This window comes from Coccidioides posadasii, chromosome 1, assembly GCF_018416015.2.
Source record: "Coccidioides posadasii str. Silveira chromosome 1, complete sequence".
In the NCBI taxonomy this organism is placed as follows: Eukaryota; Fungi; Ascomycota; class Eurotiomycetes; order Onygenales; family Onygenaceae; genus Coccidioides; species Coccidioides posadasii.
The window spans coordinates 5,014,861-5,040,782 of NC_089407.1; the positions used below are offsets into that span (position 1 = coordinate 5,014,861).

The window sequence follows — 25,922 nt, forward strand, 5'->3', positions numbered from 1 at the left end:
GGATGTCGAAACGACCCCGTCAAACTTTGTAGTCCTATCTCTAGTTTTTTGATCAACCCAAAAGCTGTACTCTGTTTGTAGCCGTTCTCCCAGGAGTCAATCGGCCATCTCATGATCACCCCTCCGTGTGACTTGGCTCAATGCAGCGCGCTAATAGTTAATTAGTTACGTTCCTGCCGCGAGAATTCGGACGCCAGTTCGGAGGAAAATTCAAGTCGGATGCTTTGGCCCGCCTCGCTTCACCATCGACGACTGATGGCTGGGTGACCTCCATGAGCTCTTCATTAACAATGTCATCTTTCAATATATCCTTTGAACCTCCATCTTCGACATACGAAGGCAAAAACGGTCGATACCCCCCTTATCATCCCGCGAGCCAATCATCATCGATGCTATCAAGCATTCCCTCAGTGCGATGGTGGGTTTCCGCTGTCAAACCTTCCCGATACCCATAATCATAAAATCCACCTTTGGGTCTGGTCTCCCTAGCACAGCTTTGTCAGAGACTACACATATCACTTCAGAAAATTGCTAATAGGCCTCTATTTCTCTGCATTCCCGGGTTCTAACTAAAAGGCTATGAAAGTCATGTCAATGTCATCAGCGTTCCTTATATTTCTTTAACCTTTCCCCCAGTTGTACCAAGATTCATCGGTATCTTGACTTGGTCAGGAAAAGAGCCTTAATGCTAGAAATGCTAGCATTGTGAAAAGGTGTTTCTAGATCTCCTCTTCTCTATATGTCATCTAAGTACAAGTAGAATCATCGATGACTTTTCCTTGCGGCAAAAGTTTGAGTTTCAAAGATTACAGCGCATTGACAAGGCGGCGTTCCTTGCGCAAAGCACGCAATTTCTCTCTGGCTTCATTAAGGGGGACCAAGCTTCCCTTTGCTTGGGAGCTGGGGTCATCTCGGTTCCGGATGTTGACCGTGCGGGTTTCCTTTTCTTGTGCTCCGACAACTAATTGAAGAGGTGTTAGCAAAGATCCATAGGCATGAAAGAAAACCCGCAAAGACCCACCGAAGATAAAATTATATTGAGCCAACTGGCCATTTCGAATTTTCTTCTGCAGAGTATTTCCGCTGACATCGATATCTACGTTCAGTTTATCGCCGCGAAGGATACCTTGGAGCTCCTCCACGTAATCATAGACGGCAGGCATAACTGGCACAATGAGGATCTGTCGAGGGCTGAGCCAGAATGGCCATTTTCCACCAAAATGTTCAATCAAAATCCCGAAGAAGCGTTCAAAGCTACCGATGATGGCGCGATGAATCATAACAGGCCGGGCACGTCCAGGTCCCGGGACACCATCATCAGAGTCAGCAGCTTTACTATCACCACCTTCCCGGGGTCCAGATTCCTCCTTCTTAGGCTCCGGAGCCTTGGGTTTAGCTATTTCGTTGGTCATGTACTCAAGCTTGAAGTTTTGAGGCAGCTGGTAATCGAGCTGGATGGTAGCACACTGGAACTCTCTCTTAAGAGCATCCTGAATGGTAATATCGATCTTTGGTCCGTAGAATGCACCATCACCTTCATCTATTTCCCAATCTGACCCTTTAAATCTGGTAAGGGCCTCCTTCAATTGAGCTTCAGCAAAATCCCAAGTCTCAAGTTTGCCCAAATATTTCTCTGGCCGAGTTGATAGTTTGAGTTTGAAACTGAACCCAAAAAGACCATAGATAGCGCGAAGGAAGTCAAAGAGGCCTTCGATTTCTTGGGTGATCTGCGACGACCATTAGTGAGTGTCTCTAGTTTAGAAATGTGGAGTGAGGAATACCTGGTCCTCAGTGCAGAAGATGTGCGTATCGTCTTGCTGGAACTTCCGAACACGAGTCAACCCATGTAATGCACCGGAAGCCTCATTTCTATGAAGTACGCCGAAATCCGCCATACGGAGTGGCAGTTCTCGGTAGCTTCTCTCACGATGATTGAACATAATGCAGTGACCGGGGCAGTTCATGGGCTTCAAGGCCCACTCCCGTTTCTCCACGGCAAGTTTGAACATATCGTCTTTGTAATGATTCCAATGACCAGAAGTACGCCACAAGCCAACATCGTACATGTTTGGTGATTGAACTTCTTGGTAGCCGCGTTTGCGGTACTCTGTACGGAGAAGTTTTTGCAGTGCATTGAAAATTTTGGTACCGTTAGGGAGGAGGAAGGGACAACCAGGAGACACCTCGTCAAAGAAGAACAGCTCCTGTTCCTTTCCGATTTTCAGGTGGTTGCGCTTCTCGGCCTCCTCGAGAAATTTTAGATGTTCCTGCAGTGACTTCTTATCGGGGAACGCCACACCACGAATCCGTTGGAGGGAGTCATTTGATTGATCACCCAGGAAATATGCAGAAGAGTTCTAAAGGTTGTTAGTCGCCGGAATCGGACAAGATTGCTGACAACTTACCTGCATGATCTTCATTGCCTTTATTTTGCCCGTATTCTGAATATGGGGTCCTCTGCATAAATCAACAAGCGTTCCACACCGATACACGGTGCTGCTCTCTCCTTCAACAAGGTTATTGATATAATGCATTTTATATTTGCTGTAACCGAACATCTTCCTCAAATTTTCTTTCGACACCTCCAATCGGTCAAAGGATTGCTTTTCTTTGAAAATTCTCGCGGACCGGGAATCCAAAGAGGGCCAGTCCGATTCCTTCACGACTCCGCTGCCATGGGGTTAGTGATCACCTCGACATCTTGGGTGGCAGTGCTCACTTGTCTGGCAGAGCCATATCATAGAAAAATCCTTGGGCGGTGGGAGGTCCATGCGAAAGCATACAGCCATATTCGCACTCGGCAGCCTCACCCAAAACGTGCGCACTGGAGTGCCAAAACACCTCCCTTCCCTCTGGTGAGTCAAAGGGAAGATAGGAAACCCTGCAGTCTCTCTCCAGAGGCCGATCCAAGTCCCAGAGTTGTTTGCCATCAAGCTTCGCAATAACAACATTTGAGCTAAGTTCCTTTGGTATGTCCTTCAAGAAAGAGCCCGGGGTAGATTCCCAAGCCTTGGCAATGACTGTTGCCGGCGGGCCGTCACCGACATCGAGGGTGACCGTAATGTCAAATCGAGGTTTGGATTTTAATTCCTCATCAGCAGCCCTTTTCAACTCAGCGAACAGCCTATTACGCTCGACGATGAAGTCTGGAAGGGGCGTCTCCTCTGGTTTCTTCGGCTTTGGCTTGCCCGCTTTCTGCTGAGGGGCAGTGGGAGTGGACGAGACGGACCGATCAGGGAGGTCGGTTTGGACGCCTTCAGAAACCTGCGGCTTTGCGCTTTCTCCAGCCATGTTGAGAACCCAATTGTAGTTGTCACTATCCCAAATTTTCCCACGTAGTCGCCTGGTGAGTCTCTATTCTCGATCGACTCGCCAGATCTAGATTTGGTGAGGGGACAATTTTACGAGCCCGCGCCGGCAGAGAAGGCGGTGAGTCACGTGATGACATATTTTTCACAATCTTAGCCGAAGCTAGCTTTTGGTGTTGAGCGAGAGCAACTCGTTGATTGCATACAAATTCTCCAAACCGGTCTACATTTAACCAAAGGATCGGCAACATGGCATCGCGAGGGGGTAGCAGAGGCCGCGGATTTGGCACCGGCGCCAATCGTGGTGGTTTTTCTGCTCGTGGTGGTAAGACCCCGATAGAAATGTGAAATTGCTCATGAAAAATGCTGATGGCGAGCTGCGGCATCAGGACGAGGAGGAATGCAACAATCTTTTGGGCCCCCGACAACCGTTTTAGGTACATCTTAGCGAATCATTTTAGTTGAACGAGAAACTGATCAAATTTTAGAAATGGGCTCATTTATGCACGCGTGCGAAGGAGAGATGGTTTGTGAATCAATCAATCCCAAAATCCCGTACTTCAACACGCCGATATATCTCGAGAATAAGGTACATATGATCTCTCTATGTGCGGGATCGCAGGACCTCCAATGGGCTAACATGACGCGCAAATTAGACGCCAGTCGGAAAAGTAGATGAGGTTTTGGGACCAATCAACCAAGTGTACTTTACGATAAAGCCGCAGGAGGGTATCGTCGCGACATCTTTCAAACCGGGTGACAAATTCTACATTGGGGGCGACAAGCTGTTACCTCTGGAGAAGTACGTTGACACTTTGTTGATATACTTTGCTGGGATACTAATCGCGCGTCCTAGATTCCTGCCAAAACCCAAGCCACCACCAGGTAAGATAAAAGGTCGTCGACTGATATTAAAATGATGTTTTAACAAATTCTTCTAGGGGTTTCAAAACCAAAGAAAGCCGCTGGAACCGGTAGAGGTGGTGTCCGTGGAGGAAGAGGTGGCGCCCGCGGTGGAAGAGGAGCTCCTAGAGGGAGAGGAGGCTTCGGAGGAGGCTTCGGAGGCAGAGGTGGAGGTGGAGCTCGAGGTGGAAGAGGCGGTGGATTCTCTTCACGCGGTGGTCCAAGAGGAGGTTCTCGAGGCGGGTTCCGGGGTCGCGGTTAATTCTGCCTTTCCTATTTGGCGTTCAGGAGCATGTGTGGCTGGGAGTTTTCGTTTGGATACGGCTGTCCACAACCTTGATCTGATTGTTGTATTTCAGCAGGATCGTGTAAAAATAGACGAAAATTTTGCGCTGAGTTTTGTAGTGAATCAACAAAATTGTGACATTCTGTAGTTCCACCTCTCGATTGGCTGTGAAGTCCAAGCTTGGCTGCAAGAAATTCAGCTTCTGATTTCGGTGCCTATGGCCGCTTATGACGTTTCGAATCAGCAGCCAAAAATTCAAGAACACTATTGCTCCGTTGTCAGCTGTCCTTGAATTTTCTCAGTGATCCTTCTTTCAACAACACCAATAACAACCTCAAAAACTGCAAAACCATCAATCTCCCACCAAAGTTCCTGTTCGCAGCCCTTTTTCCCACATTATATGCTCCCGAGTCCAAGGCTTGGCAATGTCCCGCAGAAGTTCTGTCCCGATCTCAGCTCCGGTGGACAATGCCGGTTCGGACTGCAATGCGAACCATAAAGATTCGAGTAAGTACTTGGGACATACAGCAGCGTGCCTCGAAATGCGTAAGCTTACTTAAGTTAGCTCAAGATAAACAAAAAATGCTTCTCTCAGCGGATACAGGGCATTTTAGCATGATCAGGTCAGTGCTTGGTTGAAGTCATAAGCTACGGAATCTCCAATATCTGCCTGAACAGCTGCTCACGGAGAATACGAGTTAGGGCCCTTCATCTTGCTGATCTGATTACTGAATTAAATGGTAAGCCTCGCCCGTTATCCTCTTTCACCCTTTTTTACGGTCCATTGAAAAACTAACTCCCTACCATAGGATTCTGTGGAGGCAAGCTTTACCTGCGCGCCCTTCGTTGGGATTGACTACTTACATTGTTGTTTTTAGTGATGTCGATATTTTCTTCGATGCGATACTGTCTTGGAGACCCTGATCAGTTTAGAGAATTGTGGATTGCTTTGGCATTCATGCCATTCGGCCTGTTTTTCGACTTCATGGACGGAAAGGTTGCTAGATGGAGAAGAAAGTCGTCGCTCATGGGCCAGGAGCTTGACTCCTTAGCTGATTTGGTAAGAGATTTATTTTGTCGCCAATTCCTTTTACAACATGCATAGCATCGATAAACACAAGCTTACCACTCTCACTCGCTGCAGATATCTTTCGGTGTTGCTCCTGCTGCAGCCGCATTCGCTATCGGAATCCGTACACCACTGGACCACGTCGTCCTCGCCTTTTTCGTTCTCTGCGGCCTCACTCGTCTTGCCAGATTCAACGTCACTGTTGCTACTCTCCCCAAAGACAAAACCGGAAAATCACAATACTTTGAAGGAACCCCGATCCCAACCACCCTATCTATCGCCGCTGTGATGGCATACTGGGTCTCTAAAGGTTGGGTCTTGGAGGATATACCCCTTGGCGTGATCGCACGTGGTACCCTGTTTGAATTTCATCCTGCAGCTGGCCTGTTTGCTCTATGGGGTTGTCTAATGATAAGCAAGACGATACATATCCCTAAACCGTGAATGGCATGCAGAAGAACAGAGAGAGGAGATGCTCTAGGGTTCGACTTAGGAAGAAAAATCAGTGTTCAAACCAATTTTAGGTTAATAACCAGCTATTTGTGTGCTTTGCGAAAAGCCTTGCTTTACTTCGACCATTAGAAGGTGGGCAAACGGAAGACAATAAGACTCGGTTTATGGGACAGCTGTGTGGTGAATGTACCGCAAAATAAATGCATTAAAAGTCTAAGATGCGCTGAGCCATCGTCAATCACTGTACTGTATAACTAGAATCTCAGATGCTTGAATAATTTATTGACCCCGTCCCAGCTGCTCAAAGAATCAAAGCGTGTAAAAGTCAACTTCTCAACAAGCCAATCAAATCGCTACGCCATTTATACAACATGGAAGCACTTTTGTTTCTTTTCATTGTCAGAGGTCAATTCAACCCTTGAATGAACAGTGTCTCTTTCAAAACAATAATCTTCATTGGGGCCCCAAGTTTTCAAACGCAAGCTTGACTCTTTAAGGAGCTTTGACCCTGATGTTCAGAAAACCTGGCCCATTCTCGCCACAACTTCACAGATTTGCTGGCGATGGTGCCGTATCAAGTATTGTCTCCCTCTTTACCCGTGTCACAAATAGGGTGTAACGCCCCATCTTGTTTTAAACATGAGCGACGGCTGTCAGGTTCGTACCTCAAATTGCTGCTGTCTTTCCTGTTTAGATCTAGGGGACACTGGGGCAGCACCCCCTCACGGTCTGACACAGCCAAGTACGCATATATAGTATTGGTCTGGATGTACGGAGTACCCGAGCGGGATTGGCTTTGTCGCACTTCCAATTTTCTCATGTTATATATTGAGTCTTCTCTGCGTTCAGAAATAGCCGAAACTGTGACTGCTGAACATAGTCTATGCACTGAATATACTTATGCTTGCCACCCAAATGTCTCTGGCAGTATGCAGGTCTGGGAATGATCCTCATGGGCGGACCTGGGATTGATAAGTACCAGTCATCAGTTCTTGCCATGGCATTTCTTGTAGATAACATGTAAGTAGACAGTTCCAACGTGCATGTTTAGCTTGATCTTTCATTGGGTGATGAACAGGGTAAAACTGGTCAGATTATCCCATTCTGTTCACCTGCACCTCTTGACTCTTGAGCTTCAGCGATTGGGCATGTAACATGTTCACGTCATGTTGGCTAACAATGGGATTATAGTCATCCCGCATTTGTGGAAGAGAACTGGAGTAGTTAACAACGAGCTTGAAGGTCTAATAGGGCCTGCTTGAAGTCATTCGCAATATATTGCGGGAGTGTGTGGAAGTCAGAGATGGAAGTTTGTATGTACGCTGTATATATACACAAATCCTGAGCCAAAACAGTACAGGCCAATAGCTATTTGCAGAGTGATAAAAGCCATATGGTCTCCAACATGATCTAAGTGCCTGTGCGCCTACTTCGAGGGGCACATTGTGAATAGAGCAGTCAGTCATGGGCCGATCATCAATTAAAGAGAAATTTACTGTTGTAGCCATGAATAGAACCTTTTGATGTGTCCTCTTCCGCACCTGGGACCTATCCTCCAGAGTTGAGGACAAGGTCACCCCATGTCTTGCAGGAGGCTTCTCCAGAAGTAAGTTACATTCACTCTGTAACCTCTAGAGACATTTTGCTTGATTTGGTGCTTCTCATTCCTCATTGGATGCAGATGAAACAGAGGCAAGTTACAATGAACCTGTCACCTCATTGTCGTCTGAGCTGTGAACACAAAGGATTTTGCTTTGTTGTAATCAGAGAACATTTCACGCAGAAAGGTCATGCCAATAGTTAGTGTTCGACTCTCTACCAAGCAGGGTGGTTAATGTTTGGCCCTCATGGATTGTCAAGTGTACTGTACATACATAAAAGGGGCAGCTTTTATTGGGTATTGAGGTGAAAATCATCATCATGTTAAGATGACCAGACGGAAGACTGAGCAGCAAGAAGCTTAAGAAACTTCAGGGCGACGGTGTTTGTTGGTTCCAAGGCTTTGTGAGAGGCGGGAACCTGTTTTCAGTACTTCGTAAAGAGCTGGACTGTCGCTTACTGTAACAAATACATGTTCCTGTAACTTTCACTGTTGATGAGTTGGCACAAAGATGGAGCCTTGCGAGGCATCGAAATGTGAGAATAAAGATCCTCCTCCGAGGCTGCCGAGAGCCTGCGCGCTGAGACCTGGATCTTGTTGAATAATTACCGAAATCACGGAGATATCCTCCGAAACCACGACTCAGCCACTAGAGATCTGATAGATACCTTCTTCACGAACAGATCCTGGATGGATCCGATAAACACTCTTCCAGCATCTGCTCTGTGTTGTCTCTGCTTAATCGCCCTGCCAGGCCAAGGAAGACTACTGTGTGGCTGAGATAACAATATGTAGTCAACATAGTCTACGGAGTACAGTCCTGGAGTCTGAAGGAGGCCCTGTATATCAGAAAAAGGGGGCTAGTTTCGCAAAAGGCACACCCGCTTCTCGCAGTTCTGCAAGGACGAAGGACAAGAAAAGTTCGAACCCGAGCTTTCTGGCTAACGCAAACCCCATGTTCTTATCTGACGGAGTTCAACGCAATCTTCTGAGACATCTGCGCCAGGTCTCCCCCAAACGGCGCAAGGGTTTGAAAGGGACCTCACGCAAACATTCACATGACTGGCGGGATTGCTTGAAGAAATTGCGCAACGAAAAGACTCCCGTCATGATGACTTTTTTCCTGGTCTGATGTAATCACTGCTCCGTGGGGTAGGCACGGTGTAGGAAAATTGCGCGCAGATGCCATATATATTATTGAGCCCCTCTCCTCCGTCTGCGCTCTGAGGAATTTGAAAGGCATCAACACGGCGTCTGCGCTCGATTTGGACTCGACGAGAATCCCGCACAGCCACCGGGACAGGGAGTGTGGAGATCGAAGTGGCCTATTCAGGTTAAGCTTGTTCCTGGCCCGCTCTTAATTTCCATGGGCGCCAGGTATTGTTTGAAATTACGGCGTTTTGTGTAATCATGGGACCAGGTATGGAGGGAATCCGCCAATAACATACGCTGCAGGCGACCCCAGCGGTATCAGTGTGACCGTGTTTGGCCCAGGTGACGTACCATTCCCGTACCGGTAACGTGTTTACCAATCAGCAGTGTGTAAAGTGCCCATACCGGCGGTCAATACCAGTCGTCAGTACGGTAACTACGGTTCGATGGGCGTCCCTTACGCCCAAGACGGTTAGATGGCCTGGCCCTTGCTCGTCAGATCCTTTCCAGGAGGTTTCACCCATCCTCCGCGATCCATCGACACAGCCCTTCACTTTCGTTTCATTTCCATCCCAAGTTCAACTTCTGTCCATCCTTTGGCATCACCCTTCAAGGACCATTGGCTAGCCCATCAAGCCGTGTTGCAGTCATTGTGTCTTTTCCTGGCTCGTTGGGCTCAGATTCCGCTCTTTTTTCTGCGTTGTTGTTATCTCTTAGCGAGAGTGTACTAGAGATAGGGAAGACGTGAGCAACCCATCAAACACTCACCCCCTCATTCATCAGTTTTCCGCCGTTCTTTCATCGACCCCCTAAGTCACTGTTCGTGCAAATCCATCCACAATCTCGATCGATCCATCGATCCTCACATCCCTCCAGTGCGAGCCACTTGTGTGCAGAGCACATCGCCAACCACCCGAACGTCTCTCGCTGCTAAGGGCTCTACATTACTCCGAGAATACCGGAGCAATCCCAAAACTAATCAAATAAAAATTAAATCGACCGTGATTTCTGGAGGGAACCGCTCATCAACACAGACTCTTTCATTCCTGATTGAATATTCGCTGGACATCATCGGTATTTATTAGTTTTCGTCCCGGAAGCTCGCACCGCCTCGAAACCCCTTAAGCCGGTCGAACCGTTTGCTCGATACGAAACGATATTCTTTATTTTGAAATGCTTGAACTGCCTCGATCGAGTGCATAAAGTCAAGCGATACTCTAGAACAGGATTTTTTGTTTAGTGTCGGATACCCAACAGGGCACCACTGATTGACGGTGCCATTCATACCCATTCGCCTTACTCGCTTCAAGCACATCACTCAAGCATGAGGTCGCTACTTTCAGTGGCCGCCATTGCGGCTTCGATATTATTGCATGGCGGTCTAGTAGGTGCGGCAGACGATATTAACAAGGAGACATCACAAGGATGTTACAAATCATCAGGTTCCATGAAAAGTCAGGGTCCATACACATTTCAGTCCGTAGGATACTGCCGGGGTGTATGTGAGAAGTTGAAGAAGCCAGCCATGGCCTTGTCAAGAGGATCACACTGCTATTGTGGAGATAAATTGCCACCGAAGTCCCAAAAAACGGATGACGATGATTGCAAAATTACGTGTGATGGATATCCTAAGGAGTACTGTAAGCCACGCACTTATCCCCCCTCTCCTTGGGTAAATATGGTTGCTAATTTTTGAAGGCGGTGGGAAAAAAACATTTTCCGTTTTCATTACAGAAAGGAATGATGAGGTCGAATCGGATGATGACAGCGTTCTGACTGCTACCGGTACTTCTACAAGCCCACCGATGCAGACGATAACGCAATCGGGCCATACTGTTGTAGTTACTGCTGGCGGTGATGCAGACAAAAAGGGAGGAGGGCCTAACAAAGCTGGTATTGCTGCCGGTGTGGTGGTTGGAGTGGTCGTCCTGGCGGCTATCATCGGTGGAATCTTCTTCTTCTTGAAGTACAAGAAGCGCAAGGAAGTGATGGAGGAATATCGTCGCAATGCCACAATCAGCAATTTCGTGGCTGGGGGAAAACCATATTCTGAAGGCTCGATGTCTGATTCCAGACTGGAACCTAGTCTCATGTCTCAGCGACGACAGAGCAACGGCAGTATTGCTGATGATCAAGACTTCTCTAGACGGATCCTTAAGGTTCGCACGGCCCCCGCCACACCTGCTTACCTAGACTTTTGCTGAAACTAAAATTTTCCAGGTTACTAACCCTGACTCACACTACTGAGCGATGGTTGCTCAATCTGACAGTCATATTTGAACCATCATGTCCGTCTTTGTTATCGTCGACGATCTCCTTCTGCTATTATCTCATCCTCCATTGCCTTTGTATCCCGTTTTAACGACCTACCTGTTGATTATATCTCTTTCCGGCGTTATGGCATCTGAAGCGTGATGACGCGGGATGATACGAAGATTTCGCCATCTACCAATGCCACTCGAGCAGACACGTCTTGGTACTATTTGTATGAATTGACTAGTTGTACTAGAGCAAAGCCGTGCTCCATTGTGAGCCCAGGAACTGGGGTGATGTCAGTGCAAACCTGCGAAATTATTTTAATGCCGTCTTGGTCATTTCTATCACTCGGTTCCAAATAGCAGCTCGTCTCTTTTTCAACTAACAAGGAGACCTTGTCACATTTTCCCCTCATACCTTGGTCTCTGCTGATGGGGAATAATTCCCTGATGGACCTCTGTGGCTTGCCACGTTTATTCTACTTTGCATGTGTGGAAGGATAAGTTGTTTTTATATGCAATATGGCGTTGATCTGATACATGTATCAATTTTTTCTCTTTAATAAGGACCTTTTCCCTTTTTTCTTTTTGAAATCAAATATATAATCGAACTTGATTCGGGGTACCACACTATCATTTTCTCTTCCCTTCCTGGGTTATGAGCACTCAGATGTGACTATTCTATGGTTACACCTACAAAATACATCTTTCTATATTTGCAATCAAAAAGTTTGAATTCTCCCGCCGTCTGCCGCATGTTCTGATATTCTCTGAAAGATCGCGGAGGCCCTTCACTCCATGTTGTCCCTGAGTTACGAGCATCCATGGTTCTTCACCCGTCAAGCTCAACCACGGGTCTGCCATGCCTGCAAAACCACAATGGAGTCAACGTAATATACGTTGGTTAATTGAATATGAATAATAGTAAAATGGCTGAAAATGATGCCCACTTATTATATCCACAATGTGGATACGAGGCTACGTGGGTTTAACTGTCAAACACCCGACAGACTCGAAATATGCTAACCTCAGGAAATAGAGGTCTGTGATCGAGCGCGTGGCAGTTCAGCGCATTTTCTGCTTTGCCCTTTTTCTTTCTTTTTTTTCCACCTTGATTCGTTCAGCCTACAGTGTGATCTCAATGCGACTCCTTTCCTTTTCCTTTCCTTTTTCAGTTAAGCATGGGAGCTCACACAACGCAGGATAGGTTGCATCGTGCTCGTCGAAATTCAAAGGGTTCATGGAATCCCAATGGTCATCAGCAGGCGGCCGTTGCCCAGCCGTTCTACTACAGGAGCGAAAGAGGTGACACCTGGAGTAGCCAGCGATGTTTGCCTAGGGAAGCCCATCAAGTGTGTAGATCAAGAACGAAATTTACACTCGCTGGATAGCTTAGCTTTCTTCGATTCTAAAGTCCGACAGAGCACAGGACTAAAACCTCATCTATCAAATGGAGCCACGCACTCGCCTGTGCCATAGAACGGAATTTTTTTGTCCTTGACAGCTGCATGCTTTTGATCTCTAACCCCGCATATCCCTGGCTAGGTATCAAAAGCATATCCGATACATGAATTTCTACAGGTTGTCCAATATCTTAGCATCCAAAAAAGCGGCGATTTGCCTCTTCTGGATTCTTTTGTTACTCGTTACGCATCTCCTGTCCCGAAATACCTGCCGGTTTCTCCTCTCTCCTCTTGCATTGAACAAGGGGAGGGGAAAGAATAACTCTGCGCTTGGGGTGAGGAAACATTTTTGCAGTCCGGTTGAAAATCGACACTGAAAAGCTGCCGTGGCGTTTCATGAACGCTATGCACCTTCAGCCATTCTCGTCGAGCAGGATGTATCATGTCCTAAACTACGTGACTCGTTTGTAGTAATCACTAATTGATATGGAGTGGCACAACATTGTCTTTGATTGCCGGATGAACTCCCGAGTTCACGGCCGGCCGAACTGGGAGTTTCTTCACAAAATGAAGCCAGAGGGATCTCTATATAGACCTGCGCCTGGAAACTCAGGAGCCCTTCTATCTGGGTATAAGACAACTCAACGCACCTTACAACGAATCGGACAACGCTTATCATAATTCTTCCGATTATTCACTCAACTTACGACAAAAGCTCAGTCATGAAGCTCTCCGTTCCACTGATCCTTGCCGCTTTCTCTCCGTTGGTTGCGGCGCGAGGTTGCAAAGCTGGCTATTATTACTGCGGCTTCGTCCTGTTGGAGATAGGTGAGGACATTCCGTTCCAGATAGAATCCATATACTCGGAAGTCTGTACTTCGTCTATTCAGAAAGAAACTAATACCCGATTCCAGGTAACTACGAACGCCAAATCGAACAGGCACTCGAGACGGTGGGTGTTGCTAGCCCATCAGCCTATCAAATCACGGATACGCTCTTCTTCTGCCCAGGAGGTGCTCGAGGTGACGATATCACCTACGTGAAAACCTGCGAGCAGAGGTGCAGTTCTGCCGGAACCGGAGAAAGCGATTTTTGTGTGGAGTTCGAATGATGAGCCTGGGTATGAACGTGCAAGTGTGTGAAAATAGCTCAATTTGTTTGATTCTTGGGCTGCTGATAAGCGCCTGCTGGAGATATTCTAAATCTACAAGCGAGGGCTATGACTTTTGAGTGACAGAATGGATCGAGTCCTCCGTTTCTACTATGATGCTTGCTAACATGATGAGTCCTAAGCGGGGGCTTAAGTCTTCCGGTCATTAAACTTGCGCTATATTGACCTTTCGGGGCATTAATTTCTTTTTCTTTTTTTTTTTTTTGGGGAGAATAACAGTCTGTTATGCTCGCTTCATTCAAGCTTAGTAAAGACACAAGAGGTGATGGGCTTGTATGTACGGAGTACTCTGTAGTCTTAATGGGAAATTGATGGAGGAAATGTGTCCGCGGTCTGTATCACTGCAACACACAGCTTCTGGCAGATGGTCGGATGTGAACCATGGAACTACGCCCGATCAGTCATCTGAGGGAAGACAATGGTAACATTGGTTGTTACGCGGGAATCTGGCAGCGCTGCATCCGGATTAGTGCGGGAGGCTCGCCGCTCTGTCCTCACCCCTTTGTAACATCCTCACCATCTGCCTCACCAGCCTCAATCACCCGCCCTCCCCACCAGTCGCCCGCCCGCTGAAAGCATCATCATGTTCAGTCAAGTTTACGCGATGGTCCAAATATTTCTGCCTTGGCCGTGCATTGGCGGCCTGATGCTCAAATTCGGGGAGGGTCTGCCCTCCCCGGTCCAGCTTATTCTCCCTACTCTGTCTTTACTTGTTGTTGTGCATAGAGACTATTTCAAGTGCAGTTTCTTCCAACACCCACCTGTATTCTCCAGTGCTCAAAAAAGTCCCTGTGGCTTCTACATTTCCACCCGCCCGAATCACGCAGAATCAGCACCATGCTAAAGAAAGTCAGCCTTGAGGAAAGGGATTGAAGGGCTGATGAAGCAGATTTTCACCCTGATAAACATCCACGCGACGTACAACCTGTCCTCAAGGCGATAGTTTTCAGAATCAAGAAAAGATTCTTTCAATTTGAAATAACCCCTGATCTCATGATTCAAATTTCAGTTATGTGTTAGAACTGAGCTCATTTCCCAAAAGAAAGCATTTTTGAAAGAGTAATAGAAATTCTACAGTGCTCCAACAGTTCTCTATTTGGATTATGGTTCTCGCATGATTCCTAATTAGGTTACTGTGAGATCTCGGAAACATAAGGGTTTTTCGGACCAACGAAATCCCGATATGGTAGCCAAGAGTTGATGGCAGCGTCAAGCAACACTGCGACTCTTGAAAAGCAACCACGCAAGCAAAATCCTCTTGAGTTTCTTCTCTACTTGCAACGTCCGCCTACTGAAATATGCTACCTTTTTTTTGCAAGAAACCATCGAGGCCACGCGTCCATGGCCACGCCTGAAGAGCGGTTGCCGTGGCTCAGTGCCGCCTCCATTATTGATGAGAAGCTGCACGGGGTATGTATATCTGGCTTCATCGCTTCTTCATCATGTCGTATCTGATTTGACTGTTCCCTCGAGCCCCGTCCCGACACCCCCATATGCGAAAGAAAATGTGATCCTCAATTTATTAAGAAACTCGAATTTTGCCTTGATGGCCTGCTCTTTATTCAAACACTGCGACGCCGCAATTATGGGGATGATGCTGAGGAGTGGCCCCCAAGCCACACCCCAGTTAAGCTTAAAGGGCGGTGGGAGGCGGAGCAGGAGGCTGAGGCTAGGAGAATACAATCAGTTCTTGAAATTCCTACACCCGAGTATGAACCTCCGGGAGCTCCCCCTATGATTACTAAAAAGAGGAGCCTGGATGATATCCCGTCCAGCCGTTGCTCAAACCCGCCTTCTTCGGTAACTTTACCATGAATATATGCGTCCGTATATATCTTATGTGTCACCGGAATCTAACCCCAGCAAGTCACCCAAAGCGCCGGCGCGAAAAACATCCCGTTTATGGATTCCGCCTCAGTTGCGTTCTACTTCCCTCGCGTCACCCGGAGAAGCGGTCAACTACATCTATCCTGATATACAGGTACTAAGGAAGAGAGAGCATATGGTGCTCAGTGGTAATTGCAGAACAAAGCGTCGGAAAACAAGTAAGTTTACTGGACAATTTAAACCTTTTATAACTAAAATGATTTAGACCACGCCGACTCGATTCCTGTCGCCCGAAATTTGGTCCCCTAAAGCCAAGCTATTGATAAGGCAGCAGCCTCTCACCCGCCGGAATCCGCCCTACCAATTTTCCAAGTACCTACACGCAAAATGAAGAGCGAAACACAAGCAACAAACTGATGGATCTTTTCCCCAATCATGGGTGCAGCGAGACTTCACAAAAAAGTAGATCTAAAAGTTACTTTCCTCAAAAGTTATTCATCGGCGTCGCCAATGAGGCCGACATTCGGGGATTGGGGGTTGTGGATCAACAGAATCAACACTTGGCGAATACATGTCTCATTTGCTTGCTGAATCCCTGCGCCGGTTGTCCAGCCTTGCTTTATCGGTAAGAGTAGCCCCAGGAGCAGGGTCAGCTAATACTAACTATACTCGGACAGAAAAAGCAAGGGTAGAGCAGGTGAAAAGTTCGGTTGGAGATAATGTCTCTACCTGGCAATTCTCACTACATGAAGCACCCTCAGCCATGTCAATTAAGGAATCGGTAGGTGCATATTAGTATTCTGCTGTTGGCTCGCACATTGGTTGCCTCACCACAGACCGTTTGCCATGCCTCTACCGCCTCGGTTTTAAGGACCAGTGGTAACTGCGCAGCACGCATACAATGGTGTTACAATGTGTGGTACTGCTGCCTGACGACCTACCTCTCATTCTCAGAAACAGCCAAGTGTCTCAATATATAACAAAGAAAAATATCAGTATCTCACAGTTGATTCAATCCCTCAGTCTTCATCCACATTCTAGCAATACCAGGCCCTTCCATACGGAGTTCTGAAAAAAAATTGCATTAAAGACAACCCTGCCAGGTAAGACTACTTAAACATATCTCGACTCCGAACACTAAAATGACTCTTGATCCTTAGAATTAAAAAGGACACCGTCCGTCTCCACCTGTTGCCTACACTCTTATCATGTCCGCCGAGAATAAACAAGACTGTAAAACGGGACTCTGTGTCGTCCGCAGACTATGATCCTGTTATTGCCGAGGCAATCAAAGCCAATGCAAATGAACTAAAGCAGCTCTCCACTTCGGGGAAAGCTGCCCAGCAAGCTCGGTTTGCGAGAGGGGCACAGGAATTAGACAACGCGGTAAAAAGAGCTGTCGATGAAGATGTTATCGCGGCGGCAAGGAAAACAGGCGAGACTGGTGGAAACAATCCAAATAATCGAAGAGAAATATGGGAGAAGAGGTATGACGCTCATCCCAATACCAGTTTTGCACGCTCAAACCTGTCTAGGTCATTTTTGAGCCCCTCGTTGAGCTCCTCGTCCTTCACCCCGAATATCTGTTGAAGCCGCTCGTTATACTCCATCTTATCTTTGACCTTAGTCTTCAGAAATCCCGCTGCGTCGCGCGTCCAGTGTTGATATGTTGTCATGAGAAACGGGACTCTGTCCATGTCTGCCATTGTAAACTGGGGTTGGATCCGTGTATAGAAGAGTTTGCCGAGGCTAGACGGGGACAGCAGTGCTAAAATGTACCAGAATGCACCAGTCTCCCAGGCCCTCTTGATGACGGAGGAACACTGTATGGAGTGGGACGGGTGAATCTTGTGCTCCTGCTCCTTGAACATTTCCGTAAACTCCTTATGACGCTCACTGTATTTATCAGGGCTTATTTCATCCACAGTCTCACCAGTCAACCAGTAAGGCGGCTGCATAAATTCCACTGGTTGCGCGATGGCCACTCGAGATCAATCAGGTACTTGATATTCCAGTCATCGTCAACAAGAATGTTGCTTGCGTGCAAATCAGTCAAGATAAAATGGTCCATGGTTCAGAGTAGGCTCGAAAAACCGGGCTGATAGAGCGCGCATCATAGATAATGCTGACATTTGAGTGACACAATCTGCCACACAAGCGAGTGAATTTGGCTGGTAGCGTAAGTAGCTATCGTGGACGGATAAGAGATCATTAACATATGAGTCGACTGTATGGTACACGCGGTCTCGGGGAATATCAAGAGGTGTCTCCTCGTTTTCCACAATTGTTGAATCCGCTGCGAGAGGCCTATTTTCCAGTCGCAGAAAGCCATCGTTATCAATTGTAAAGGATCCAATTTTTGGCAAGGGCTTGTGGCTGAGGGTGAGGATGACTTTTGCAAGGTTTCGAAACAAATTCATCCGTAGTGCCTGATTACCATCATACTTGTCATGCCAGTCATCTGAGAGCATCCTTCCATCTGCTTCCTCAATGAAATCTATGAGCAAATACGGGCCAAGTTTATTGGAGATAGTGGTTGGATGTTGAACTAGTCGAGATGGAAGGGGAAGTTGGAGCAGCTTTCGAAATGTGCATTTTAGGGAATGCCATAGCTGTGTGAGAAATGGTAGATGCTCTCTCGAAGTAAACTGGAGAGTTTATTAACAACAAATTAACAAAAAAAGAGAGGTAGAAAAAGACAAAAGTTCTCACAAGCTGGCCAGTTGAAAGAGCAAACCCATATAAATGTGGTATTGGAATTGAAGGGCACTCCTGGCTGATCCAAGCATAGGTTGCAGCCTCACAACGCACCTTCTCATCCGCGTTTCCAGGACGAAAGCTCTCGCCCACGCGATAGGGGAGAGGAAAGCGCATGATTACGCGCCGTAAAGCGTTGACATTGACAGGCACGCAGAGGTTGAAGCTGCCACTCATCCATTTCTTTGGTCCTTCCACTTGACAAGCTGAAGGACAGATACCTAGGTGGTGAGCAACGAGCTCGGAAATCACATCACAATTCCGGTATATGCGCGTGTAAAACTTCGCCTGCTCGGCCGTGTAAGACAGCTCGCGTACGACATTGCCATCGCTCCCTTTGGCCTGGGAGTAGGTGATCTCCCCCCGGAGGGTACGCTTGGTCGGCATGATCACAAGTGGACGTTGGTTCACTCGCGGCCATAACGCCGAACCTCGATAACTACGGAATATCTTTTTTCCAGCCATCGGTGAATTTGTTACCTAGGTACTCCGTACGGAGGTGTGGAACAAAAGTTCCCGGAAACTCTATTTTGTTACAACGTATTGCAGTTACCTGCTGCCCCACCAAAATTTGGTGGGGTAGCAGGTATCTCCTATTATTCAACAAACAGCCTGGCTCCCACCTTTTTCCAAATCTCTCCAAATTCAAAACATCAAATCTGCCCACCATGCCTTCCAGAGAAATCTCTCTCCATGATAAGCTTGTTACGCGAATTCAAGCTCTTGCTTTGATCTCTTATGGAATTTCTATCTTAGATGTTTCTCATACCCTCCAGATTCCTCCTTCTACCCTCTATAACATTCAAAAGCGAGCAAAAGACCGTGGCTTTGATCCCAAGAATGACCCTCGAATTTCTCTCAGTTATGTGGAAGATGCTCCTAGATCAGGCCAGCCAAAGGAAATAAGCACCAAAGAAGCTGGAATCATTGCCTCTGTGACTAGGCTGGTATTCGGGACCGGGACAGGATCCCATTTCCCATTGAACCTGGTCCCGGTCCCGAATTTAGAAACAGCCAGGATCCCAAATATGAAATCTCAGTCCCATGTCCCATCCCACTCAAGAGCTTGAGGTCCCGTTCCCATCCCTATCCCAGAAATTATTTCCCGGTCCCATTCTCAAATAGAAAATTATGTCCCACATCCCATCCCAGCAGAGATGGTAGACTCCCATTTCCCATCCCGGCCGGGTCCATAGTGGGACCGGGATGGGACCAGGATTCCTGGTCCCATTGTGTCAAATTCATAGGGAAGAGTCAAACTGATCAAATTTTGTGTGGACCGTTACCAAATTTCGTTACTTTTTTGATGAAGGCGGAACCCATAGAAAAATCAATTTGATTGTCAAAAGAAACAAAGTATTAAAACTAACTAATGGCCGAAGCCAGCAAACAAACAGGAACTGCCTAAATGGCAAGTTAATCATCATTGTCATCATCTTCATCATCATCATTGTCCTCCTCCTCCCCCTCCTCCTCCTTCTCCCACTCCTCCTCCTCCTCCTCCTCCTTCTCCTCCTCCTCCTCCTCCTGCTCCTCCAGAACTGGCTTTGTGAACTGGACAGGGGCTCTAATACCCGCCATTTGACGGGCGGAGACCCTGACGGCGCCGGGGGAGGCAGGGAGGCGGTGGTGGGTGGTGGTGGTGGTGGTGGAGTGGCAGCAGTGGTAGTTGGCGGGGCGGGGGCAGCACGCAGGTGGCGGGTGGTGGTGGCAGGGGCGGGGTGATCAGGCGCATCAATTGGGCTGAAATAGTTTGACCTGATTTTGGCACCGATGCCAAGAACGAGCTTCATATTGTTGGCGTTGACTGTAACGCGCTTATGGTGCGCCATTGCCATAACAGAGCCTATATTACTCAGTATAATTGTTGGTGCCATTGCTAAGGGTGACTTACACTCAAACAGAGCGCACAAGGTTGCTTCAGCTGTCTTCTGAAGTGACTCAATGGCAGTATGTTGCCAGCGATATTCATGTCCTTGGTGACAGGACAAAGTAATTTCCCGAACCAATTGCTGGAACGGGGCCACTGGCAAGATTAGCTTGGTAGAGCTCTGGAAGTGGTGGATTTCCTTGATGGCACCTATTTTCACCAATTAGCATCAAGACTGTTACCAAAAATTGTTACTTTTTGACATATGAGTGCCGGCCTTCCAATTTTGAACGGGGGGGCGGGGGCGGGGATTCTCCTGGTCAAAGTTGGCCAGGTCAACATCTTTATTGGCTTTATGCCAATTGCCCTTCTTCAGGGCCCATTCTTTCAATGCGGCCTTGTGCCGCTCCTCTCCAGCTGTGCGAAATGGATGTGCATGGGGAAAACTAACATCTTGTCAGTAAACAATGTGCGCCAGAGCAGTATTCTGCAAGCACTCACCTCTTAATGTGACCCATTTTGTTGCAGTATATGTTTGTTGTACGCGTGGATGTTGAAGCGCAGTAAATAAAAAGGTGGTTGGGGGGGGAAGGGGGGGAATTGTCAATGTTAGCCCTGAAGAGAAAGAAGAAGAAGAGGAAGAGGAAGAGAAGAGAAGAGAGACTGACCTGATGTTATTATCCTGTAGCCAGCATAGCAACAATGTGTTGATCTTGCCCATAGCAACATGCCTGTAGAATGTAAACAATGTGTATAGTAACCATCCTACAGTACTTGGTCAATACACTCTATAATCCCATTATCCTGTAGCCAGCATAGCAACAACGCGTTGAGCTTGCCCATAGCAATGTGCCTGTAGAATGTAAACAATGAGTATAGTAACCATCCTATGCAAGTACTTGGTCAATATACTCTATAATCTCATTATTCTGTAGCCAGCAATTCAACTCATCGCATATGATTGTGAAGATGGGGCCAAAACAATATTCAATGAGAGAGAAGACCTGTGTGGCATGGGAGCACCGCCAGGCCTTGGAAGGCCATCAAAAAGACATATTCAAGGCAGGAGAGGTGGATTGCAAGGCATGCCATGATGTGCTGAAGAGGATCTGAGCAAAACATGAGTGGTATGCACCCTCAGTGGTTTGTGTTGAATCATATTGACATCCATTGCAGGCAGAATAGCAGTGAGGAGGATTGCAAGATGATTGAAGATAAAGCCATTGAAGAGTTGATGGCCAAGTGATTTGCCAAGGGCAAGTCAAAGGAGTACCATGAGCACCAGCTCATGGTCTCTCAGTAAAAGGAGAGGGAGGAAGAGAAGAAGTGTTGCTGAGAAGAGGTCACAGAGGCTGAGAATGAAGCTTGGCAGAAAAAGAAGGTAGGATCCAAAAGTAATGAAATTTGGTAATGGTCCTGACATATTTAGGCCAAAACAAGCCAGGCGCAGCATCCTATTGCTGCATGTAGGGAGGCCTGATTCTGCCAAATGATAGCCAGGCTTGAGGCCAAGGTCATGGCCCATGGTCATGATTGTCTTGCTGCGGTCGGTGTGTCGAGAGAGGGGGTTGAGGAGGAGATGAGGGGATTCCTGGGCCAATTACAGGGTCTGAGTGAAGACAACAACAGCCCACCTGCCCCAGAGGAGGTGGAGGAAGATGATTTTGAGGTTGTGGTGTCCTCTGATGAGGATGATGAGGAGGACAATGAGGTGGAGGATGATTGGATTATTGATGCCTAGGGGAGGAAGTTAGGTTTTTAGTTCTTTTTTCATATTAATTTGAGAATGGGGTGCCATTAAATTGGCAAAATGTTTTATTTTCCTGAAGAAGAATGTTCCATTTTGTAGAAGAAGAAGATTTTGTAGTTGGTTGCTGTACTTACAGAGTAAAATGAGGCTAACTACCTAGAGATTGTCAAATTTTGCGTGGGCTCTGACCACATTTTGTTACTTTTTTGACTAAGGCAGAACTTAGAGAAAAATCAATTTGATTGTGAAAAAAAAAAAAAAAGAAAGAAAAACCTAATGGCTGAAGCCAGCAAACAAGCAAAATCTACAGAGGTTCCTTCAGAATTGATCATAGTTCAACATGGAAAAAAACAATTTGTATTGTGGAAGGAGCTGCATCATAAGTTGTTTGTTACTTGGTGGTTGACTACTGAAGCTGCTCAGTTGGTTAATGATAAGAAGCGTGGTGACCCCAACTGGAAGGCAAAGCAACACCATTCTGATTTTTGGTCAAAATTTGATCAGGTGGCAGAGCATTCTAAGGGCACTCCAGGGGTGATTTGCAAGCATTGCCAAACCTTTTTCAGCCATCCAAGCTTTTCTTGAAATGGTACAAGTGGTCTGAAGAAGCATTTAACGAGCAAAGATTGTACAAAAACTGGTGATGGACAGGGTAACACTCTGGTTAACATGATGGTAGGTCATGGATTCTAATTTCCCAAATGTAACGAATTTTAGTAACGGTCCTGGTGTCTTAGCAACAGTTTCCGAAGCGTCCTTGAACAGATTCAGATCTGCCTGTTCCTGAATGCAATTGAGACAATTTCCTCCGGCAGCTTGTGCAAACATTAATATCCTTGAATCTCTCATTTCGTGCTATTGAGAATCCAGCATTCCGCACATTAATAACCATGCTCAACCCTGCAATGGCTTTACAGATACCCACACGAGGAACATTATATCAGGTCATGAATGATATGTACAATCAGCTATTCCGAAATCTTCTCTTTGACCATGACCCAACAACCAAGGTATCTCTGGCAGTGGATAATTGGACAAGTCCCAATAACCTTGCCTTTATGGCAATTAATGGTTATTACATTACAAAGGATTGGGAGTACCGTGAGCATTTACTGGGTTTTGAAAGTTTAGAGGGTGCTCATACTGGCAAGAATATGGCAGAGATTCTCCAACAATCACTAGCAGCATGGAGGCTTGAGAGCAATCTTCTTGCAATTACAAGTGACAATGCATCAAACAATGGTACCATGCGAGCACATCTTACACATCAGTTGAGGCCAGCATTGCAGCAGTTGAACAAGACAACTGATTGGGATGCAGAGAGTGGGACAATACCCTGTCTTGCTCATGTGATTCAACTTGTGGTTCGAGAGCTGGTTTGCAATCTCAAGATTCAGCCAGACAATGATGCTCTACCCACTACCTTTGATGAGAGCTCAATTACTGATGACCTAGCATCAACAGACACATTTGCAAATACTCTTAGAAAGGTAACGAAATTTGGTAACGGTCTTGATATACTTGAGTTGATTTACTAATCTTTGCTTGACAATAGATTCGTCTTGTTGCCAATGCAACCAATGCCTCCCCCCAACTCGCTGCACGTTTCCGAGAATATCAACAAGAGAACCAGCGCAAGATGATCCAAGATGTTCGCACAAGATGGAATTCCACCTATGAGATGTGTGTTCGTGCCTTGTTGCTTCGACAAGCTGTGGACTTATGGATCCAGGACTCATCACCAAAATACCAAAGGCTTCGCTTATTGGACCATGACTGGAAGCAGCTAGAGTATATGGTTGGACTGTTGCAGCCATTCAGTTGATTTACCAAGGTACTGTCCAAAACAACAGGCCCAACAATTCATCTGGTATGGGCAATGTACAATCATCTTTTCCAGCATTTAGAAAGAGAGGAGGACAAGGCCCAACAGTTGACAACAAGAGAGAACATTCAAGAAGCTATCAAAGCTGCCAACTTGAAATTCCAGAAATACTATGGTGATACTGAGCATCCAAAGGGTGAGCTGCTAGCTGTAGCTGCTGCCCTCCATCCATCACGCTGCATGAGAGCATATGATTCAGAGGATTGGACCAGTGATGAGTGTGAAACATACTGACAATATATTTTGAGGTTTTACAAAAAGCATTATGAGAAATATGAACAGCCAAGAGAAGTAATACTTGATGTGAATGATGTATGTTTGTTATAAGTATTATTCTGATTTCTTCTCTGCTAACTTCTCTAGGATATTGAGCAAATGATTTTTGAGAGACCCCATCAAAGACAAGCAAATTTCCAAAATGAAATGGAGTGATATTTAAATGATGAGAATTTGACATCACCTCGAGCTCCAATTCTGGAACAGTGGAGGATGCTAGAGCCTGATTTTCCAACTGTTGCTTGGATGGCAAGGGACATTCTGGCTATACCTTTGACAGGGGTTGGGGTAGAATGGGTTTTCAATGTTGCTTGGGATACATGTCATTATTGATGATTGTGGCTCCATGCATCTACAATCAAGAAGATCATGCTGCTTAAACATGGAGATAAGGTGCATATGCTGGATGAAGCACTCATATTGCATGAGGAGTTGGCCAAGGAAGTCATCCAAGACAATCAAGATGATCAAGATACCCCAGAGATTGTACGGGAAGAGATTGCAAGCCTGCTAAATCCACTACTCAATCCAGATGAGGAACAGGAAATATGTCAATGTTATCAATAGATGATAGACTCAAGTAGCTAATAGCTTGCAATATGATCCAATTATGCAAAGAGCATTACCAAATTTCGGTACTTTTCCGAAGTTGAATAAATTGATAAAATTATGTTAGGACCGTTACCAAATTTTGTTACTTTTTGACAACACAAATGGACCGGGGTTCCCGGTCCCATCCTACACTTTACTGGTCCCGTCCCATATACAATATTGAAATCCCGGTCCTATCCCATTTTGTCATGTCAGGTCCCGGGCCCGTCCTACTAGCTAGATTTTGATCCCGGTCCCAATGCCATCCCAATCCCAATTCCCACGGAACTGTCCCAATATGCTGTTAAACAACCCGGTCCCATCCCATTAAGCTGAGCTTCAACCTGATCCTGTCCTCGGGACGGGAATTGGGACGGGAATCTGGGACCGGGACGGGAAATCCCGGAACCGGATACCACTCTATCTGTGACTAAGAGCCACTCAGGAAGGGAGAAATCTACTGAGATTCTGGCATTTGAAGCTGGTGTATCCCATTCAAGTGTTTTGCAAATTCTTAAGAAACATGGCTTTGTTATTGCCAAACCAACTTGAAAACCAGGTCTAACTGAATCTGCAAGAAAAAAAAGGCTCAGATTCTGCCTTGCCCATAAGAACTGGACCCTAGAGGACTGGAAAAATATTGTCTGGACTGATGAAACTTCTGTGGTTCTTAGGCATAGAAGAGGAGCAGTTCATGTATGGAGAAGATTCTCAGAAGCTTATGATCCTACCTGTATATGCTGGTGATGGAAGAAGTCCTCAGATTTCATGTTTTGGGGCTGCTTTATGTACAAGAAGAAGGGACCCTGTAGAGTGGTATCTGGTTCCGGGATTTCCCGTCCCGGTCCCAGATTCCCGTCCCAATTCCTGTCCCGAGGACGGGATCAGGTTGAAGCTCAGCTTAATGGGATGGGACCGGGTTGTTTAACAGCATATTGGGACAGTTCTGTGGGAATTGGGATTGGGATGGCATTGGGACCGGGATCAAAATCTAGCTAGTAGGACGGGCCCGGGACCTGACATGACAAAATGGGATAGGACTGGGATTTCAATATTGTATATGGGACGGGACCAGTAAAGTGTAGGATGGGACCGGGAACCCCGGTCCATTTGTGTTGTCAAAAAGTAACGAAATTTGGTAACGGTCCTAACATAATTTTATCAATTTATTCAACTTCGGAAAAGTACCGAAATTTGGTAATGCTCTTTGCATAATTGGATCATATTGCAAGCTATTAGCTACTTGAGTCTATCATCTATTGATAACGTTGACGTATTTCCTGTTCCTCATCTGGATTGAGTAGTGGATTTAGCAGGCTTGCAATCTCTTCCCGTACAATCTCTGGGGTATCTTGATCATCTTGAT

At 46.5% G+C, this 25,922-nt stretch overlaps 8 protein-coding genes across 8 annotated transcripts; 5 read left to right on the plus strand and 3 right to left on the minus strand.

Annotated features, from left to right (window-relative positions):
• Positions 1 to 806: 806 nt before the first annotated feature.
• On the minus strand, positions 807 to 3,291 carry THS1 (threonyl-tRNA synthetase; the record flags this gene model as incomplete). Its single annotated transcript, XM_003065428.2, has 5 exons — positions 807 to 961; positions 1,022 to 1,727; positions 1,782 to 2,357; positions 2,406 to 2,670; positions 2,720 to 3,291. 5 exons carry the CDS (start codon positions 3,289 to 3,291, stop codon positions 807 to 809), a joined length of 2,274 nt encoding a protein of 757 aa, XP_003065474.1.
• A 224-nt stretch (positions 3,292 to 3,515) lies between these two features.
• GAR1_1 (H/ACA snoRNP pseudouridylase subunit) lies at positions 3,516 to 4,636 on the plus strand. The gene is made up of 6 exons (XM_003065429.2): positions 3,516 to 3,633; positions 3,698 to 3,745; positions 3,797 to 3,897; positions 3,965 to 4,110; positions 4,165 to 4,193; positions 4,250 to 4,636. The coding sequence occupies exons 1-6, from the start codon at positions 3,558 to 3,560 to the stop codon at positions 4,471 to 4,473; spliced, it is 624 nt and encodes a 207-aa protein (XP_003065475.2). The 5' UTR covers positions 3,516 to 3,557; the 3' UTR covers positions 4,474 to 4,636.
• Positions 4,637 to 4,803: 167 nt separating this feature from the next.
• Positions 4,804 to 6,320, plus strand: CHO1 (CDP-diacylglycerol-serine O-phosphatidyltransferase). The gene is made up of 6 exons (XM_003065430.2): positions 4,804 to 5,004; positions 5,063 to 5,120; positions 5,200 to 5,237; positions 5,307 to 5,318; positions 5,376 to 5,557; positions 5,642 to 6,320. The coding sequence occupies exons 1-6, from the start codon at positions 4,923 to 4,925 to the stop codon at positions 6,008 to 6,010; spliced, it is 741 nt and encodes a 246-aa protein (XP_003065476.1). The 5' UTR covers positions 4,804 to 4,922; the 3' UTR covers positions 6,011 to 6,320.
• A 3,775-nt stretch (positions 6,321 to 10,095) lies between these two features.
• On the plus strand, positions 10,096 to 11,018 carry D8B26_001428 (uncharacterized protein; the record flags this gene model as incomplete). Its single annotated transcript, XM_003065431.2, has 3 exons — positions 10,096 to 10,411; positions 10,470 to 10,930; positions 10,992 to 11,018. The coding sequence occupies 3 exons, from the start codon at positions 10,096 to 10,098 to the stop codon at positions 11,016 to 11,018; spliced, it is 804 nt and encodes a 267-aa protein (XP_003065477.1).
• Positions 11,019 to 13,151: 2,133 nt separating this feature from the next.
• Positions 13,152 to 13,869, plus strand: D8B26_001429 (uncharacterized protein; the record flags this gene model as incomplete). The annotated part of the gene is made up of 2 exons (XM_003065432.2): positions 13,152 to 13,257; positions 13,344 to 13,869. The coding sequence occupies 2 exons, from the start codon at positions 13,152 to 13,154 to the stop codon at positions 13,538 to 13,540; spliced, it is 303 nt and encodes a 100-aa protein (XP_003065478.1). The 3' UTR covers positions 13,541 to 13,869.
• Positions 13,870 to 14,941: 1,072 nt separating this feature from the next.
• On the plus strand, positions 14,942 to 15,415 carry D8B26_001430 (uncharacterized protein; the record flags this gene model as incomplete). Its single annotated transcript, XM_066123532.1, has 2 exons — positions 14,942 to 15,010; positions 15,074 to 15,415. The coding sequence occupies 2 exons, from the start codon at positions 14,942 to 14,944 to the stop codon at positions 15,413 to 15,415; spliced, it is 411 nt and encodes a 136-aa protein (XP_065979606.1).
• Positions 15,416 to 16,923: 1,508 nt separating this feature from the next.
• Positions 16,924 to 17,415, minus strand: D8B26_001431 (uncharacterized protein; the record flags this gene model as incomplete). Its single annotated transcript, XM_066123533.1, has 1 exon — positions 16,924 to 17,415. Exon 1 carries the CDS (start codon positions 17,383 to 17,385, stop codon positions 16,924 to 16,926), a length of 462 nt encoding a protein of 153 aa, XP_065979607.1. The 5' UTR covers positions 17,386 to 17,415.
• A 60-nt stretch (positions 17,416 to 17,475) lies between these two features.
• D8B26_001432 (uncharacterized protein) lies at positions 17,476 to 18,571 on the minus strand (the record flags this gene model as incomplete). Its single annotated transcript, XM_066123534.1, has 2 exons — positions 17,476 to 18,075; positions 18,140 to 18,571. The coding sequence occupies 2 exons, from the start codon at positions 18,569 to 18,571 to the stop codon at positions 17,476 to 17,478; spliced, it is 1,032 nt and encodes a 343-aa protein (XP_065979608.1).
• Positions 18,572 to 25,922: the final 7,351 nt, after the last annotated feature.

What these genes read in the sequence shown, in the direction of transcription:
- GAR1_1 (XM_003065429.2), top strand. Translation starts at nt 3,558, where the DNA reads ATGGCATCGCGAGGGGGTAGCAGAGGCCGCGGATTTGGCACCGGCGCC. An exon ending in GCCCCCGACAACCGTTTTAG is followed by an intron (nt 3,746 to 3,796) that starts GTACATCTTAGC and finishes ATCAAATTTTAG; the next exon opens with AAATGGGCTCATTTATGCAC. An exon ending in AAAACCCAAGCCACCACCAG is followed by an intron (nt 4,194 to 4,249) that starts GTAAGATAAAAG and finishes AAATTCTTCTAG; the next exon opens with GGGTTTCAAAACCAAAGAAA.
- CHO1 (XM_003065430.2), top strand. Translation starts at nt 4,923, where the DNA reads ATGTCCCGCAGAAGTTCTGTCCCGATCTCAGCTCCGGTGGACAATGCC. An exon ending in TGCGAACCATAAAGATTCGA is followed by an intron (nt 5,005 to 5,062) that starts GTAAGTACTTGG and finishes TACTTAAGTTAG; the next exon opens with CTCAAGATAAACAAAAAATG. An exon ending in GGGCATTTTAGCATGATCAG is followed by an intron (nt 5,121 to 5,199) that starts GTCAGTGCTTGG and finishes AATACGAGTTAG; the next exon opens with GGCCCTTCATCTTGCTGATC.